General features: G+C 38.0%; 1 protein-coding gene across 1 annotated transcript in view; it reads left to right on the top strand.

Annotated features, from left to right (window-relative positions):
- FANCB (FA complementation group B) overlaps positions 1-20,249 on the top strand; it is a gene marked incomplete at both ends in the record, with an annotated part of 91,550 nt that overhangs the window by 21,543 nt on the left and 49,758 nt on the right. The window contains 2 exons of the mRNA XM_080718798.1: positions 16,731-16,932; positions 19,046-19,130. Of these exons, the coding sequence (XP_080574924.1) occupies positions 16,731-16,932; positions 19,046-19,130 (287 nt within the window). The remainder of the gene's footprint in view (positions 1-16,730; positions 16,933-19,045; positions 19,131-20,249) is intronic.

The following is a 20,249-nucleotide window of genomic DNA, read 5'->3' as shown; positions in this document are numbered from 1 at the left end:
GATGTGTACTAGTAACTAATTCTTGTTTATAGATAAAGAAACTGAGACCCAGGTAGGTTAAGTATTATACACAAGATCACATTGCTAGTAAGGAATAGAGCCAAGTTCGGAATCCTTCAGAATAGCTCCAGAACTTTCATTAGTACACCATTGTTCTATTCTGCTTGTAAAGTTAGTTTGTAATAAATCATTGTCATGTCTTGACAATTGTATAGCAACAAAAAGCATTTGTTATTTTAAGAAGGAATGCAAAAGAAATATATAATTCTCTAAAAGTATAAATCAGTATATTTTAAACATCAGGGGAAATGTGGGCCACGGTACTCTAAAGCTTGTAAAGATAGATTTCTTTTAAAGATAGCTAAGCTGTGGGTTGTCTCTTAACTATGTCCCTCCAACTATACTAAATACCAAGTACTTATGTAGTGACTCCTTACTTTCTTTCAGTTGTCTTAATTTGTTAAAAACTATCACTTTCTAGAATTAGTGTGACTATTGTTGGTTCATACTTGAGAATTTCTTAATGAAAGTGTCAGTTCTCTAAATAAACTTTTAAGTATTTTCTCTTTGAAACATATGTAGGTCTTGTGAGTTGCTGAAGTATTTGTGATTGGCTGGCCATCAGTAAAGCATAGGGCTTGGAATTGTAGGGAAAGTTGTGAGCTATATAGCCTAGAAACTCCCATCTTTATTCTATGTGAGTACTACATCTTTGAAAAGAAATGGAGGTGGAATTGTTTTCTGTTGTCATCTGTTTGCCTGCTCTAATCCTTCCAAATGATATGCCTGGAGAAAACACTTCACTGCTTTGAAGATATCAGTAGTGTATAAAATGGAAGGAGATATAGTATGAGCTCTCTCATTCAGTCACATGCTTTATTTTATTTTATTTTATTTTATTTTGGTACTGTGGTTCCTGGAAACCCTTCTACCTCTGGGCTACACTCCCAAACCTATTTTATATTTTTATTTGGAAACAGATTCTCTTAAGCCAGCGGGGCTGGCTTCGAACCTGCGCGATCCTCCTGTCTCCGCCTCCCAAGAGCAGGGATTACAAGCGTGCGCCACCATGCCCGGCCCCAGTCACATGTATTTTTACAGACTCATTGAATACATTGTGATTCACATCTAGGTTCTGGAGACCCAAAGGTATATAAGCTTCTTGGTTAAAAAAACAAAACAAAACAAAAAAAAAAAAAACCTCCAGCCTTGGAGGTTCAGAAAGGTGGATTGCAAATTCAAGGCCAGCACATGGTAACTTGGCAGGACCCTGATTCAGAATAAAAATAAAATAGGGCTGGGAGTGTAGCTCAGAGGTTACCTGCCTTTGGGTTCAGTCCCCAGTACCTCACACAAAAAATGCTTTCGGTTTTAATTGGAGAGACAGTGACACAGAGATGTATGCTACACTGAGGTATTTAATACAATATTTCCTGGAGTTCCCTGGGAAGACCTTTAAAGGGCACTATACCCCGTAGAGGTATGCATCTGAGAGAAGGAGATCTTGATTTGGGGTAAGAAGAGCCTTTGTAGATCTGATCAAATCTAAGTGTATTTGTGTTGGACATAGTTAAGAGATTAAAGTGGTATTATAATATAATGATACTTTACCTAATGATTCAGAGAGAATCCTAGAGAGAAATGTATACACAAAGAAGTAGTTCAAACTAAAGCACTTTGAATAGAATGAAAGAGTCCAGTATATATAAATTATACTTTTAAAGTATTCCGTGTGTGTGTGTGTGTGTGTGTGTGTGTGTGTGTGTGTGTGTGCGCACGAGCATCCTGGGGATTGAACCCAGGGCTTCTCACATGTTAAACATTCATTCTATCATTGTGTTATAACCAGAGTTCACTTTTGAAATATTTTTTCTTGAAAATTTTATCAGTAAATCTATAAAATAACTATATTCAAATGCTTTTAGAAATGAAATATACTGCTGGTACATTGGTGTATGCTTATAATTCAAATTCTTGAGAGGCTAAAATGAGGATTTCAGGTTTGAGGCCAACTCAGCAAGTTAGTGAGACCCATGACAACTTAGTGAGAACCTGTTTCAAAAAATGAGAAAATAAAAAGTGCTAGGAGTGTAGCTAGGAGGTAGACTGCTGCTGGGTTCAATCTCCAGTAACAACAACATAAATGAAATAATATTTGTTGTAAAAATAAAATAGCATATACATGTATATTCAAGCAAATAATTTCTTTAAATTCATTATCTGAACCATTTTGCCTAATTCATTTATTGTGGCAAAAAAAAATTACACAACATCCATTTTACCAAGGCTCAGTACAGTAGTCTTATTCTCAGTGTTGTGCAGCAGATCTCTAGAACTCTTTCAGCTCACAAAACTACAACTCTGTATCCTCTCCTCCACTCTACTGAACCTTGGCAACACCCTTTCTTTTTTCTGTTTCTATGATTTGACTACTTTAGATAGTTAATTCATATGAGTAAAATCATACAGTACTTGGCTCTTTTGTTTCTGGCTTGTTTTATTTCGTGTAATGTCCTCAAGATTCCTTTATGTTGTACCATATGACAGAATTTCCTTCTTTTAAAGGCTGTATTATATTGGAATATGTGTACCTACCACATTTTGTTTATTCATCTGTAGGCAGACATTTAGGTTGCTTGCATTTTTTGAATAGCTACTGTGAATAGTGTTGCAGTGAACATGGGGGTATGATGTTTGGAGATCTTGCTTTCAGTTCATTTGGATATGTACTCAAAAGTGAGATTGCTGGATCCTACAATAATCTAATTTTTATTTTTTTTGCTGAAACTCTATACTGTTTTTTTTATAACAGCTGACCCATTTTATATTCCCACCACCGTTTGGGAAGGGCTCCGATTTCTTCCTATCTACCCAACATTTTCCATTCTTTTATTGGAGGCCTTCCTAATGTGTGTGGGGTGACCCTGGGTAGCCTTTTAAGTTTCCAGTTCAGTCAGTGTCCTTTCTTTACATCAGTCGTTTTCACGGTGTGCTTCTGGAAGGAATAGCATCAGCAATATCTGGAAACTTGTTAGAAATGCACATTCTCTGGGCCCTACCCCAGGTTTGCTGACTCAGAAATGGTGTCGGGGCCTGGCAATCTGTATTTTAACAAGTGTTCTAGGTTATTCTGAAGCACACTCAAGCTTGAGCACAGTACTTCACACTAATAATTCTCAGCCAGAGGTTTACATATGAGTCATTAAAGGCTTCTCATATTATACCCCACTCCAAAGACTTTGATTCATTTGATCTTGGTTCTGCTTTGGGTTTTAGCAGTAGTTTAAAAGTTCCTCAGGGATTCTGGTGCATAGCAGGATTGTAAAATAAATAGTAAAATAAATAAATAGCCACTGTTATAAAATAAATAGTAAATCAGTTTGACCATTTCAGGGAGCAAGGCTTCACAGATTTGTCTTTATCAGGTGTATCTTTCTCTTGACCATGTAATATGCCAGAGCTTCTAAAACTTGAATAATGTATACATAGCACCTGAGAATTTTGTTGAATTCCACATTGTTATACAGAGGGTCTAGGGTGGGGCCTGAGCCTACAGTTATTACAGGCTCATGGTTGATGTTGATGCTGTTGGATCATGGAATAGTCTTATTTAAGAGGCAAGGTTATAAACAACACTTATCAAAGTCAAGGCTTATGTGTTTTTGAATAGAGCCGTGTCATCATTCCAAAAATTCCTCCTGATCTGATGTGTTTTCTGAATGGATAAATACAGGGCAATCCATCTTTGGTATTGTTGTGCTTTGGTTGATAGAAATTTTGCACAAAAGCATTGCCCTGTATTATCTATGCTCCTTTGGTAATGAAAGGAAAACCAAGATACATAAGTTTAATCTTCCTCTTTGACATTTTACTTTTTAGGTTTTCTTCCATGCCTTATATCACTTATCATTATGGAAGGGGATGTTTTCTTTGAAATGAAAAATTACTCTGAATGCAGAAACAATGGGGAGATGATAATTGAACAATGCTAGGACATACTTTATCTATTAGGAATTACACTGAAAGAAAGCCCAACTCAAAACAAATTTACAGCTGAGTATGGTGGTTTGCATATGCTTGAAATCCCATTACTTGGAGGCTAAGACAGGAGGATCACAGGTTTGAGGACAGCCTCAGCAAGTACTGAGACTTTTATTAGCCTAGTGAGACCTTATTTTAAAATAAAAATAAAATAGAGATGGGGTTGTAGCTCAGAGGTAGAATGTCCCTGCCTTCAATCCCCAGTACCACAAAATAAATTTCCATGTGAAGGAGACATAATGGTTATCGTAATCATTGGGAGATGTTTCAGCTAGCGTGAGTCATTTCAATTCAGTAGCTCAACAGCATCTCAAGGATGTTCTTATCTTCATGCTAAGGTCTCCCCTAGGGTAAAGGAGCTGCAGACATCCAGTATACCTGTCTGCAAACCACTCAGTCCAGGAAAGAGCTTACCAAAGAATGAGGAACCCTCTTTATGTTATTTTAAATTTTTTATTGGTACAGTATACACATACATCATAATGGGGTAAAAAACTTGTGTAGACATACATGCACACATCATCCAGTTAGCCCCTACCCACTCCCCATCCCATTCCCTCCCATGCTTGGCTTAGTAGTTGACTTCAATATGTTTAAGTGTGTTTTAGAGAATTTCCTTCTTCCTCCCACCCATCCCCTCAGTTAGGTTGTCTTATTTGCTTCTCTATAGGATTTCCTTTTTCATCTAGAGTTCCTCCTATGACCCATTTCTCCTTAGCTTTCACATATTAGGGACAGCATCTGATTTCTTATATTTTGTGACTGACCAATCTCACTTAGCATCATGTCCTCTAGTTCCATCCATTTCCCTGTAAATGATGTAATTTGTAATTGTGTTTTTTATGGCTAAGTAAAATTCCATTGTATACATATCCCACAGTTTTGTAATCAATTCATCTATTAATGGACGTCTTGGCTAGTTCCATAGTTTGGTAGTGGTGAATTGTGCACCTATGAACACAGATAGTATGCATTAGTATGGTAGTGTGGTTTTCTTTTTTTGGGGTAGATACTCAGAAGTGATATTGCTGGATCAAATGGTAAATTTGTTTCCATTCTTCTGAGGATTCTCCATACTGTTTTCCAAAGTGGTTACACTAATTTGCAATCCCACCAAAAATGTTTTAAGAGTTCCCACTTCTCCACATCCTCGCCATCATCTGTTGTTGTTTGTGTTTTGAAAGATTATCATTCTAGTTGGAGTTAGGTGAAATCTCAGGGTAGTTTAGGAACCCTCTTTTTCAAAGGAAAATATTCCCATGTGGCTCATTGCCCCACATTCAGTCACACATTCAATCCCAAATTAATGCATGTGCCTCACACATGCCAAGCACACATTCTATCACCGAGCTCCCTCTTCAGCTCTTGAGGGTTTTTTTTTTTTTAATGTTACTGAACTCTATGGCTTCTGGTATTTGGTGACCTAGATTGGTAACTCTTTCCCTCCAAATTGTTGGGAAACACTCACATTCTACAAAGCCTATATAACCATGATAACAAAAACATACTCAAGGAAAGATTTATGGACTAATATAACTTCATTTCATCGAACAGTTTTTGTTTTTTTCTTTATATTTAAATTTATCTATTGTATTGGGTATTACTAATGTTAACTATTATTTTATATTAATTAAACAGGATGTTGAGTTTCACTGTTTTATAATGTATAGGCATAAAAACATACTTTGATCACTTTTACTCTGCAATACCTCTTCTACTTTCACCGCCACCTATCCCTGCATCCCTTCCCTATACCCTTCTGGTCTCTCTTCTAATTCCTTGGAGTCAGTGTTTTTCAGGATTTTTTTCCCCATTTGATTTCCACATATGAGATAAAACCTGCGATCCTCCTGTCTTAGCCTCCCAAGTACTAGGGTTACCAACCATGGTTTTTAAACTTATGGTTACTATCAGAATCATTGGTTCTCTCTTTCCCTCCTTACCCTAGACCACCTCCCTTGCTCCACTACACTTTCTCCTCCATTATCTTAAGTCCCTCCGGGAAACTCAATTTATTCCCCAGTTTCTACATATGAGTGAAAACTAAGACCCTCCACTTTCTGAGACTGGCTAATCTCACTTAACACAATGTTCTCCAGGTCCGTCCATTTTCTTGCAAATGATACAGTTTTGTTTTCTTTATTACATTTGCTAATATTTTATTGAAGATTTTTACATATATTTTCATTGATGATATTAGTCTATAATTTTTTTCCTTGAAGTATGTTTTTGTTATCATAGTTATATAGGCTTTGTAGAATGAAAGTGCTTGGATATCCATATGTAGAAAAATGAAACTAGATATATCTCTCACCCTGCAGAAAAGTTAACTTAAAATGGATCAAAGAACTGTAAGACTGGAAACTTTGCAACTGTAGGAAAAAATAAGGGATACATGGAATATATAGGCACAGGCAGACTTCCTGAATAAGACCCCTATAGCACAGGAAATGAGAGAAAGAATTGATAATGGTATGGCATCAAATTTATTTATTTATTTATTTATTTTGCGGGTCTGGGGGTGGAACTCAGAGGCATTCAACTTCCGAGCTACACCTCCTGCCCTATTTTTTATTCTTTACTTTGAAACTGGGTCTCACTGAGTTGCAGAGGGCCTCACTAGTAGCTGAGGCTGTCCATGAACCGCGATCCTCAGGTCTCAGCCTCCCGAATGCTGGGATTATAAGTGTGCGCCACCCCACCTGGCTATGCCATCAATTTAAAAGCTTCACCAGGCGTGGTGGTGCAGGCTTGTAATCCCCGTGCTTGGGAGAGCAGAGACAGGAGGACTGCGCAGGTTTGGAACCAGCAGCTAGCTTAAGAGACCCTGTTTCTATATATATATATATATATATATATATATATATATATATGTCTGGGAGTGTAGCCTAGTGGTAGAAAGGTTTCCAGGAACCCCAGTACCACCAAAAAAGAAAAAATTAAAATATTCTGTGCATCCAAGGAGACAAATAGCAGAATGAGAGAAAAATCTTTGCCAGGTAGTCTTCTTTGTTTTTTATTTTTTTTTCAGTACTGGGAAATGAGCCCAGGGGCATTCTACCTTTGAGCTACACTCCTAGCCCTACTTTTATTCTTTATTGGGAAACAGGGTCTAAATAAGTTGTGGAGTTCTCACTAAGTAGCTGAGGGTGGACGCGAACCTGTGATCCTCCTATCTCAGCCTCTCAAGTACTGGGATTACAAGCCTTCGTCACCATGCCTGGCTGCCAGAGGATTAAGATCTAGGTCATGTAAAAAAATACAACCCAACATTAAAAGAGCAAATAACCCAATTGTGAATGAGCAAGTGAACTGGACACTTCTTAAAAGAAATAAAAAGGGCCAAGAATTATATCAAAAATATTCAACATTTTTAGTTATCTGAGAATTGAAAATCAAAATTACACTGAGGTTCCATTTTGCTCCATTTAGAATGGCAAACATGAAGAATACAGTAAATTGCAGTAAGGATTTAGCGGGACAGGGAGGAACTCTATACCATTAATTGAACGTAAATGAGTATATCCACTGTGGAAATCAGTATGGAGCATTCTCAAAATATGAAATATCATCCAGCTATTCTACTCCTTGCTATTTATGTAAAAGAACTTAAGGAAGCATATTTTAGGGATACATGTATATCCATGTTTATTGCAGCACAATTCGCAGTAGGCAAGGTGTGTAATAGACTATGAGCTGATAAATGCATGAGGGAAATGTGGTATGTATACACAATGGAATTTTATTCAGCCATCAACAAGAATGAAATTATGTCACAGAAAAACAAATGGAATTGGAGAACATAATTTTGAGTAAAATAAGTCAGACTCAGAAAAGAATTGTGTTTTATCTCCTATGTGGAAATCAAATGGGGAAAAAAAATCCTGAAAAACACTGACTCCAAGGAATTAGAAGAGAGACCAGAAGGGTATAGGGAAGGGATGCAGGGATAGGTGGCGGTGAAAGTAGAAGAGGTATTGCAGAGTAAAAGTGATCAAAGTATGTTTTTATGCCTATATATTATAACACAGTGAAACTCAACATCCTGTTTAATTAATATAAAAATAATAGTTAACATTAGTAATACCCAATACAATAGATGATAAATTTAAATATAAAGAAAAAACAAAAACTGTTCGATGAAATGAAGGTATATTAGTCTATAAATCTTTCCTTGAAGTATGTTTTTGTTATCATGGTTATATAGGCTATGTAGAATGAGAGTGTTCCTCACCAATTTGGAATGGGAAAGAGTTACCAATCTAGGTCACCAAATACCAGAAGCCATAGAGTTCAGTAACATTAAAAAAAAAACCCTCAAGAGCTGAAGAGGGAGCTCGGTGATAGAATGTGTGCTTGGCCTGTGTGAGGCACTGGATTCAGTTTCCAGCATGAAAACAAAAGTATCAAACCATATTCATTAAAAATATAAAGTAATGCCGGGCGTGGTGGCACATGCTTGTAATCCCAGCATTCAGGAGGCTGAGACCTGGAGGATCATGGTTCAGGGACAGCCTCAGCTACTTAGTGAGGCCCCCTGCAACTCAGTGAGACCTGGTTTCAAAATAAATAATAAAAAATAGGGTAGGGGATGTAGCTCGGAGGTCAAATGTCCCTGGGTTCCATCCCCAGATCTGCAAAATAAAATAAAATAAAAATATAAAGTAAGTCAAAGGACAATGATACACATCAGAATAATATTAACTACTCATACCTCTCATATAGTATTCATCTCTATAAAGGAAATGTCTTGATAAAGAGTCAATAGAAAATGGAGCAAAGAAACTTTTAAAAAGTAGTTAATGAAACTGGACGTGGTGGCACATACTTATAATCCCAGTACTTGGGAGGCTGAGACAGGAAGATTGCAGGTTTGAGGTCAGACTCAGCTACATAGTGAGGCCCTCTGCAACTCAGTGAGACCCTGTTTTAAAATAAAAGAATAAAAAAGAGAGATAGGGATATAGCTCAGAGGTAGAATGCCCCTGGGTTCCATCCCTAGTACTACAAAAAAAAAGTAGTTAACGGAAAAATAATTGCAAATAAACTTTTAAGGATGTTTAATTTCACACAAGTGAAAGGAGGGAGTTCAGTGGGATCTGGAGGAAAACATCAAGAATATTAAATTGATTGAAAATATAACTTTCATATAATATTGAAATGAAGTATGTTGCCAGAAGTCTACTCTTCCACTAAATAAGATGATATACTACAAAGTCCCTTCAGGGCCTTAGGGTATATTTCAGAGGTAGACTTCAAGTTCAAAATTCTTGACTGGGTTCAGTCCCCAGCACCATTATAAATAAACAAATAAATTTTAATGACATCAGAGAGCTGAGAACATCAGTTAAAATTACAGATAAAAGAGAATTATTCCAAAATAACTTGATAATTGCCAGCCCTTTGTTTATTTAGGGATAGGTTGTGGATCAGCTTTCATCCAGGCAAAGGGCTGGGGGTGGGGGTGACAGAGAAATCAGCAGTCCTTTAGCAGTTGCATCATGCTATAGTGACACCTTGGAATATTTTCATAGTTCTGTGGCTACACAAGAAATGTGGGAGCTAGCCCAAAAACTTCTAAAAGACAGATTGAAATCTCTAAGTTGTACAGTACTGTCAGGGAGCAGCTCTACTTATAACACATGGCTGGTTTCTCTTTCAAGACATTTGTTAGGTTTTGAAACTGAATGAAGCAGGTGGCCAAAGAGCTAAGCTGAATGCTTCTAAAGGTCAAAACTGCCTTCAGTTTCAGAGCTGAGGAGCTATATATCTTTCAGGATTTAGGGATAGGAACATACTAGAGTCTTCCTTATGTTGCTGTATATTCCTGATAAAACACTTTTTCTAATTGTATTGATTTGATTTGCCATTCATCCTTCTAGCCTCATGAAGTAAAAAGGAAATTCTCTCTTTCCCTTGGGAAAGATAAAATCACCTGGAACATCTGTGCTACTTAGCCTAGAATTCGATGTCTAGTAAGAATATGCTTCAGAAATGAAGATGTGATAAAGTCATTTTTAAACAAAAATTAAGGGAATTGCTTTCTATCAAGGCATTGTCATATCTTTTTTTTTTTTTTGTGGTACTGGAGGTGGAACCCAGAGGCTTTCTACCTCCGGGCTATACTCCCAGACCTTTTTTTATATTTTGTTTGGAAACAGGGTCCCACTAAGTTGCTGAGAGCCTCGCTAAGTAGCTGAGGCTGGCTTCGAACCTTTGCGATCCTCCTGTCTCAGTCTCCCAAGCGCGGGGGATTACAAGTGTGCGCCACCACGCCCAGCTCATTGTCATATCTTGACTTTGCTATTGGTAGAACTAAAATGTAACTATACTCAAAAGAATTCAGGAGGGCAAATGGAATTCGAGAATTATTAGGTTCTAGAATTATGAAAAAACCTTTTGTATTACAATGTATTAAGCCAAAACTGAATGTTATAATCTATAAATTAACCACTGAAATTCAATGGAAGCATTTATGGCTTAGCAATCATAGGTACTTACCCAGTTCATATGTCTAAAGAAACACTTGTACACTAATGCTCATGGTAACTTCGTTTACAATATAACAAAACAACTCGAACGACCTTCTGTATTAGAAAATATAAACAAATTGTGGTTTTACATCTATATTTCAGAATACTACTCAAATAAAAAAATATCATTTCTTGAACTTTTGGCTAAGATCAAGTATAGTTTCCATTCTTATCAGTTTAAAAAACAATGACATGGATTAATCTCATCAACAGAATATGTGAGAAGAGGCATACAGAGTGAGGAATTAATGATTCAATTTACATGAAGTTCTACAGCATATAAGACTAGCAAATAATTGGGGTGGGGTTAACTGGAAAAATGGATGAAAACTGCAATGATAGAATGTTTCATCTCTTGGTTGAGGTAATGCTTACATGATATATAATATATAATATATATAATATATACCATATAATATATAATGCTTACAAATATATATATATATATATATTTGTCAAATATCAAAGTACAGTGTATTTTATTTTTACATAAATAAATTGTTGACAAAACAAACACAAAGAAAAAGTAGCAGGAATGCTATTGATAAAAAATAAGGCAAAGAAAGAGGGAACATAAACTAGATAGCCAAACAGAAGACAAATAATGTGATGGTAGATATAAATTCAATCATATCAGTATTTATATTTAATGTGTAGCGTCTGGATATCCCAGGTAAAAGAAACAAGTTAATGTTATTTGTAGTTTCCTCTGTTTATACTTTTCTGTGCTACATACAAGAGAAATACCTTAAATAAGATGATGTCAAACTGGGCATGGTGGCACATGCTTGTAATCCCAGTACTTGAGAGGCTGAAACAGGAGGGTCACGGTTCATGATCAGCCTCAGCTACTTAGTGAGGCTCTTCACAACTTAGTAAGACCCTGTTTCAAAGTAAAAAATAAAAATAGGGCTGGGGGTGTAGCTTACAGGTAGATGCCCCTGGGTTCAAACCCTAGTAGTGCAAAAAAATAAAATAAAATAAAATAAAAATAGTAAGGTACAGAAAGGTAGGTATAGAGTCGAGTAAAACAGAGTCTTAAATATGCTATCACTGAGCTGTACCTCTATCCTAGCACATTGATTTTTAATCCTCAGACAGTAAGAACAGTGTCATTTTCAGGCTCTATCTTTATACTAATGAATATGTTTAGATATAAATAAACACTAAGTTCATATTAGTGAGAAATTTTTTTCAGATAAAAAGAGCAGGCAGTTTTTTATGATCATTAGATGGAAACCTAGAAATTATAGTTAATGGCAAGTTTATAGAGTTTTCAGATCCAGAAGAAAATTATTTCCCTCAACCAAATACTCAGCTTCTGGAGGGCTCAGGGTGAAAATTAATACCAGAACTTGGTATATTATTTGCAATGAGTAGCAAGTCTACCATTTTGGGAACTCTTCATGCAATGGCTCCTCTCATGGGTTTAATTACTCTCAGCCAACTTTATAAAGTAAAAGATACCTTTTAGGAAACACCCAGGATTCAAATCTGGGACCTATTACTTATTAGCTAATAACCTTAATCTAGTTACTTAACCTCTATTGATCTTAGATTCTGCCAGGAGTTCAGCTGCCCTGGAGAATATGAGTTTTCAGGCTTCAGGATAGTTGATTTAGACAAGTCAAAAAGAAAATAATATTCAGCACTTATTCACTTATTGCTTAATATACTAGAAGGCTAAACCAAAGAAAGAGCTCCCTCCATTCCCCCCTCCCTCCATTTTCCCCCATGGAATAGTATGTGGATGGAGAATCAGGCTGAATATCAGAGGCAGGAGTTGTTTCCTTGCTGGACTAGTCCCAAACAAAAGGCTCTTGAGATTTTATGGAGCCAGGACTCAGGGGTAGGAGTAGGGAAAATGGTTAGGAGTAGAAATGTCCTCAAACAGAGGAGATAAAAAGGTCTTCAGTATCCTTTCCTGATAAAAAAGAGTTCTCCACTAAAGGTCCTTGAGCCAGGTACAGTGATGCACGATCCCAGTACTTAGAAGGTTGACACAGAAGGATTGTGGGTTCTAGGCCAGCCTTAGAAAGTTAATGAGAAACTAAGCAAGTCCATGAGACCCTGCTTCTAAATAAAAATAAAAGGGGCTGGGAGTGTAGCTCAAAGGTAGAGTGTCCCTGGGTTTAATCCCCAGTACTACATAAATATTATATAAATAAATAAATGGCATTTGAGTCCTTGACTGCAATTCCTGCAGTATTACTGGCTGTGTATCATCTGTGTATGGAGAACAGCTTTCCTTTCCCCTGTGAGGTATACTCAGTAAAGCTTTTTAAATTCTCTATAATAGGGTCTGAAAACTCACACACAGATAGATAGTATTTTTGGCTAGGAGATGGAGGCCTCAGTTTCCTCTACTGTAAAACAGGGTTCATAGGTGAGATAATGCCTTTAAGATTTAGGAAAATACCTGGCATACAATAAGCTCCTAGTATACTCCTGAGCTAAAACCCCTTACTCATAAGCAACTCCTATAAATAATTGCAAGCAAGATTTTGATCTTTGACCCTCTTGCTACTGGTGAAAAAAACAGGTAAAACTTTTGTACAAGCCTTTTTTTTTTACAACACACATCAAGAACCTTAGATACTCAAACTCTGAGCAAATACACTGCTAGTAACATATTTTAAAGGAGCAGTCCAATATATTGGAAAAATACATGCTCAGAGATGATAATTGTACTGCTTCAAATAATAAAAAAATGAAAAGTCCGACTATAGAAAAATGGCTGCAGAATTCATTTGTATGATGGAATATTCCACAATTCCTAAGAATAATGTTCACATATACACAAGCAATTCATCGAGATGGCATTTTTCATCTAAAAGATTGGCACAAATCCAAATGTTCGTTGACAATATGTTCTGCTGTCAAGTACACGAGGAACTGGCACGCTCATATTTTACGGGTGGGAGTGTAGATGGATATGTCCCTTAGGCAGCAATTTGGCAATATCTACACAGAATTACAAATACGTATGCCCTTTGACAAAGAGATTCTGCTTTTGGGAAATTATCTTAACCTGTATTGGTAAACGTGTATATGTGTGTACATGCATATATGTATATGCACACGTACAAAACTCTTTACCATTTTTTTGCAGGTTTGGGGTTGGAACCCAGAGGCATTTGACCTCCGAGCTACACCTCCTGCCCTAATTTTTATTCCTTATTTTGAAACAGGGTCTCACTAAATTGCAGAGGGCCTCACTAAATAGCTGAGGCTATCCATGAACCGCGATCCTCCAGTCTCAGCCTCCCAAATGCTGGGATTACAAGCTTCTGCCACCATGTCTGTTTTCCATTGTTTTTAATGGCAAAAATGAAAATAACTGAAAGGAACTGGTTAAACAAATTGAAATATCCATTCAGTGGTGTCCTATGTACTTGTGAAACGGGGGTTTCTTGAGAGAAAACCCAGCGAGTTCTTGTCTACGGTGAGCGAAGAATGACACCCGCAGACCTCAGGAAGGGGAGTAAAAGGTTTATTGGAAGAAGCAGGGAATGGGGGGAGAGTGGCTGAACACCCCCGAACGGGCTGGAACTCTGGGCCCAGCAGCTGCCGTCAGGCAGGACAATACATGAGAGTAGCCCAAGCCAAATTGCCTTCAGGTGCAGGCTGCTTTCTTCAAGAGTCCATGCGATCTGCGGGGTCCAGGCCTGAGCCAAGTGCCCATCAGTTGCAAACTACTTTCTCCCAGAGTTCACGCGATCTGCCAGAAAAGAGGTGCAGGTCACCCCTAGGGGCCTGGTCAGCCATGATGTCCAGCAGAGGCCTTCAGGTCACTACTCGAGAGTCGCCCCGAGCCACGTGCCCTCAGATGCACTCTGCCTTCTCTCAGGACCAACATGACCTTCGAGAGAGAGAGAACAGCTCCCCAGAAGGGGAGGGGGTCCCGAGCGGGAAAGTCCCCTCTGCCTTCTGACTGGCCAATGCCTGACCTCTTGCAAGTCCACTTTTGGTTAGGGTGACTTCTGGGATTCCAAGGAGAATTTGCATAGGGTATTTGCAAGTCCTTTGAAGGGTCTCCTTTCAGGAATGCCAGACTTGCACCTTGGGTTTGTTGATTAGTAAACAGATGGCTTTTGTGAAGCTCTGATCCTTCTTATCTCTGAGCCTTTGGAATTTCAGGTATTCCTTGCCTCTCAGGAAACTCAGGAAATTAACTTTTTTCTACTGAGGCCTTTTCCCTTTCTGCCTATTTCCTTTCTACCTCCTCACTTGTAAAAATGGAGGATGCTGCTAGGCACTGTGGCACATGCCGTTGATCCCAGTAACTTGTGAGTCTAAGGCAGGAGGATCCAAGTTCCAAGCCAGCCTCAGCAACTTAGACCTTTTCTCAAAATAAAAAATAAAAAGGAGCTGAGGATGTAGCTCAGTGGTAGAGCCTTTGCCTAGCATATGTGAATCCCTAGTTTCAACCCCCAGCACAAAAATGAAAAATAAAAGGACTGGGGATATAGTTCAGTGGTAGAGCTCCCTTGGGTTTAATTCCCAGTACTAAAAAAAAAAAAAAAAAAACAAAACAGAAACAACAACAAAAATGGAAGATGCTCACTCTACATTATTAAATTAGTAAAGGAAGGTCCAGAACACTGCATAGTCTATTATCTTTTATGTGAGAAAGTAAAAAAAAAATAATATATAAAATCAAATTTTAGCCAGGCGTGGTGGCGCACACTTGTAATCCCAGTGCTTGGGAGGCTGAGACAGGAGGATCGCACAGGTTCGAAGCCAGCCTCAGCTACTTAGTGAGGCGCTCAGCAACTTAGTGAGACCCTGTTTCCAAATAAAGTATAAAATAGGTTTGAGAGTATAGCCCATAGGTAGAAAGTCCCTGGGTCTCACCCCTAGTACCGCAAAAAAAAAAAAAGAACAAATTTTGTATGTATGCATTTGCTCATATTTTAAGATATGCATAAGAAATTGGTACACTAAATAATGGTCTCAAAAGATATATCCACTTCCTAATCTTGGGAACCTGTAAATATTACCTTCTATATTACAATAATTTGATTAAATTAGGGGATTATCCTGGATTGTGGTAGAGGCCTCTAAGTGCCATCAAAAATCATTATAAGAGAGGCAGAGACAGAGAGAGAAAGAGCGAAAGTGAGAGAGAGGGAGGGAGAGAGAGACAGAGACAGAGAGACAGAGAGGAGAGTGAGGTTACACATACAAAAGAGGGGAGACAATTTGACCTTGGAGACAAAGAATGGAGTTTCTGTAGCTAGGATTCAAGGAACGCCAAGAGCCACCAGAACCTAGAATCTCTGGAAGGGGTGTGGCCCTGCTGGCCCCTTGATTTCTACTTCCCAAGTTTAGACTTCTGGTTTCCAGAAACTTGAGAGAAGAAATTTCTGTTGCCTTAAGCCACACTGCTTGTGTTAATATATTACAGTAGCCACAGGAAACACACAGAAATGAATACAAATATTCACCTCTTAAGAAGAATTGGGAAGATGAAAGCGCAGAGGTGAGAATAAGACTTTTCATTGATGATATTCTGATATTGATTTATTGAACAAGAAGAATCCATTTTACAATTTAAACTGTTAAAAAATAAATCTCTCTTGCCAGGTGTGGTGCCACACGCTTATAATCCCAGCATTTGGGAAGCTGAGACCGGAGGATCACGGTTCCCAGCCAGCCTCAGCCATTTAGTGATGCCCTTTGTGAACTCAGTGAGGCCCTGTTTCAAAAAATAAAGAATAAAAATAAGGGCTGGGGGTGTAGCCCCAGGGTTCTATCCCCAGTACCAAAAAAAAAAAAAAGATCTCTTTGTATTCAAAACTGCTGCCTTGCTCTTCTTAGCTCAGGCCTCATCTTAAATTCTGCAGAATAGCAGTGGGGAAAGGAACAAGACTGTATTCTGGACCTCCAATCTCTCTGCTGATTTTATTTTGTTCCATTCACAGTGACTGGAAGCAAAGGACAGTCTCTCTTGACTAATCTTGGCACAATCTAGCTATTAGTACCTGTGTCATAGTGGAAGATGGCCGGCTGCAAGCTCTTTATCTGATAGCTTGTGTGACCTTTTCAGAGGTCCTTGTGGAGGCCTTGGCAGGGTCAGCGATGATTTCATGACTCCCCTTTAACTTCTACCCTTTGATATTACATCTCTCTGGGTGTTCCTCTCTCAACCAGGCAGCCCTTTCAGGCAAGATCATTTCAAAATGGCTCTGGTTGGCTACCTGCCACAGACTCTGGGCCACCCTGTGCCCATCATTCTTGAAAGTATGCTTGCTTCTGTGGCTTCCTTCTCTTTTATTGGGGGCAGCTCTCAGGCCCCTCTAAAGGAGCTTGAGATCTGTTTGGCACAAGTTTTGGTGCACACGTCAGATGCAGTGTAAGCTGCCCTTCTAATAAACATTCCTCCCATTACTCAAGAGGATTTGCTTGCTTCCCCTTTTTCCTGGCATGAAGGAGGAGAGAATGTTCTCAAGAGGAGGGAAGCAAAAAATTTTAAAACCTAACTTCTACTCTCATTGAGAGGTTACCGCTCCTCTTGTTAGAAAATCGAACAAATCTCTCTGGGTTTCTCCCAAATAAGCTAGAGGTAGGTGGTCACTGAACCGGTTTGTCCACCTCCCAATAGGTCAGCACTTGTCTTAAGAATGCGTAGACACTTGATGACTATTGGTCTCAGCTTTGAGTTTAACAGTATTCCTGAGACAATAAAGGAAAACTCTGTGTGAATTTGTAGCAGACCAAACAAGAACCAGAATAATCATCTGTTTAAATAATTAGGTTATATATGTCATATATTGTATAAAATGTTTTGTTTTATTCTGTTAGACGAGGTCATGTCATATGTCATAAATATTTGTTGGCTGTATGAATGAAGGTTAATTTGTTAGAGGGCAGCCTTTACTGGATAGATATTTTAAAATATAATGAAAACATGAAATTAGACTCTTTTTCCCTTGCTTAACTGGATTATACCCTCACCAAGGGGCTACAGTTTTCATATAATGTTATTCTCTCTCTCTCTCTCCCTCCCTCCCTCCCTCCCTCCCTCCCTCCCTCTCTCTCTTTCTGATTTTCTATAATTGAGACATATAACCTGTTAACTGAACTGTGATACAATTATAATGCATTTTAACTAAATTGATTTGACAGTTTTTTAACTAAAACAATATTTAACTATTGTGGAATTTTTAGAATCAAATCTGTTTATGGTATCTTAATTGTTTATATCATTTATCTTTATAAAAAGAAAGTTGTCATAGGCTGACCCATGATGAAACATTTGGTTCTGCAATGAAAAGGATATTTTAGGCACTCTGAATATATATATATATATATATATATATATATATATATATATATAATTATTAATATTGTTTTGGACATTTTTCAGATTCTCATTCCTTTTGGCTTGACATTTTCATGAAGTTCCTTTCTTAAAAGAAATTACACAGCTGAGAAAGAGAGGGTGCATACAAAAAAAAAGCATTTTACAAAGCTTAGATTTGAAACCATATTAGATTTGCTCCAGAAGAGTTGAAAAAAATGATACAGAGAGTTCTTGTATACAAGCCTCTGACGTGTTTTAAACAAGGAGATGACATATTCTGATTTATGTTTGGAAAGAGTACTCTGGCTACCATTTGTAGAGGGAATTGGAGTGGAGTAATACCAAGCAGGGTATATTGGGAAGCTGCCAGAATAATCCAGGTGAGAGATATATCCTGAACAAACTAATGGTGAGGCACAATGTGGTTGAGAAATATTTTGATATCCTAAATGTCAGAACTGTGTGATTGCTTGTGTAATAGATTGCCTGTTAAGAAAAATATTGAATGGGGTACTCTTGACAGGTGGTGTCCCTGAAATCGATCTTAATAGTACTCAGTGCCTTTGATTATATAATCTCCCCTATGAAAGGCACATAGAAGAGATAGTAGAGGAAAAAAGCAAACCCAGAAACAAAAACCCAAGACCAAACCCAAACAAGCAAACATCTTGTCTATTTTTCAGTCTTGATGATTCTTCTATTCAGATGTCTCTGAAATCCTTTGTCTCCTTCCATTTTTGCCTTAGTGTTACAGGGTAGAGGATGTGGAAATTATTCTGCACAACCTCAGTCCTTGCTTGTCTGGAAAGCATTGAATGAGAAAGCATGAATGGGGAATACAGAATGTTTATTTAGAGAAGTGAAGGCATTGTATGAGAAAGGCCATGAAGAAAAGGGGAAGGGTCACACTCCAGGAGAAAGCATCTGAAATTGGCCATTCCCATGGAATGAGAGGTAGCCTGGGCCAATGGGGTTATGTTCCAGAGGTGAGATCTGGATCTGTCTGCTCCCTAGGTATGAGAATGCTGTGGAGTTTTGCATGTGTCAGGTTTTATATCCCCTCTGGACACCTTTATACTTATTATATTTTAAGGTGGTCCATTGCCCTTTGCACATTATACCTTAGTGACCCTACATTGTTTCTCTGCCCTGTTTCCCACAGGGCACGGGCCAAAATGAGTGAGGCTATGCAGGTGGACTTCTGGTCCTTCTCGGGTGACCTCATCTGTGAATGTCTAGCTAGATACGTAGCTCTCCCCTCTCAAGAACTTATAGCCTTGAATTCTTTTAGGAAATAAGGCTGGAATCCATGTTTTATAGCTTCATTGAGTTGAGTAGGGATATTGCCAGGTGATGGCCTAGAGCTGGAAGAAAACCAATTGTCATTATCAACTTTAGGAGACTAGGGCTAAAAGGAAGAGAAAGAGGCCTATGAAAGGCTGTTTTGTTTGTTTACTTAAAATTAAAGTAAGATCTAGTCTTGAGAAAGGAAACTAGAACTAGAAATACACGTGGAATTTACTGAACTGTTAAATGTTTCACTTTTTAAAAGTAACCTCAAATTTTCTATGGGTTTGTAACTCCATACAGGTTTGGTCTGATTCTGAAGTTTAGAATTTTCTTCCAGTATATTTGGCTTAAATCAAGTATGATAGATCCAGCTAGACATCCCATGCCCTTTTACTGTTGTTGTACTAGAGAACAGAACAATAAAAGGGGCCCTCCAAGAGGGATTAACTGGGATCCTGGAGACCTATCCCTATGAGAACTTTAATAAGGAATTGGCTTCCAGGTTTATAAGAGAGGAGTTGTTACCTGTTTGGCTTTGTTTTCTACTTCTTGTCCATAGACATGTATTGTCTATTGGAATTGATAGAGAGAAATTATACATTTGGTTAGGTCAGTTCTTTTTGTATCAAGCATCAGGTTGGTATTTAGGAAGGGCCTGTGCACAATTTGTCCTAGTGGGAAAGGCTTTCATTTAGCAGGTGAAGGTATTAATATATACCCCTCAAATTTATAACTTCTGAGAAGGAATGACTGTGTAAAGTCTATCAACTCTGAACTGTCTTACCTGTGGCTGAGGCGAATAGACCATTGAGATTTTAGCATTGATGTATATCTATTCCTTTGAGAGTGCTAGGATATTTAAACATAATAAAAATTGATGGGAGAAGATTTCCCCCACTAACAGTATGGATGAAAATTACCATTTTGTGATCTTTTATTTGCTCACATTGCCTGGCAGGAATATAGAAAGGAAGACTCCAGAATAGGATGTTAACACAGAGCTGGAAGGTCTTGATTATAAAGGAAATTTAGTATCCTACCTGTAAAGTCCAAGGTTGCCCTGGGTTCCATTCCTT

Source organism: Muscardinus avellanarius (genome assembly GCF_963383645.1).
Source record: "Muscardinus avellanarius genome assembly, chromosome: X".
Taxonomy (NCBI): Eukaryota; Metazoa; Chordata; class Mammalia; order Rodentia; family Gliridae; genus Muscardinus; species Muscardinus avellanarius.
The sequence above is the reverse complement of the archived record's forward strand: the minus strand, read 5'-3'. Positions and strand labels throughout refer to the sequence as shown.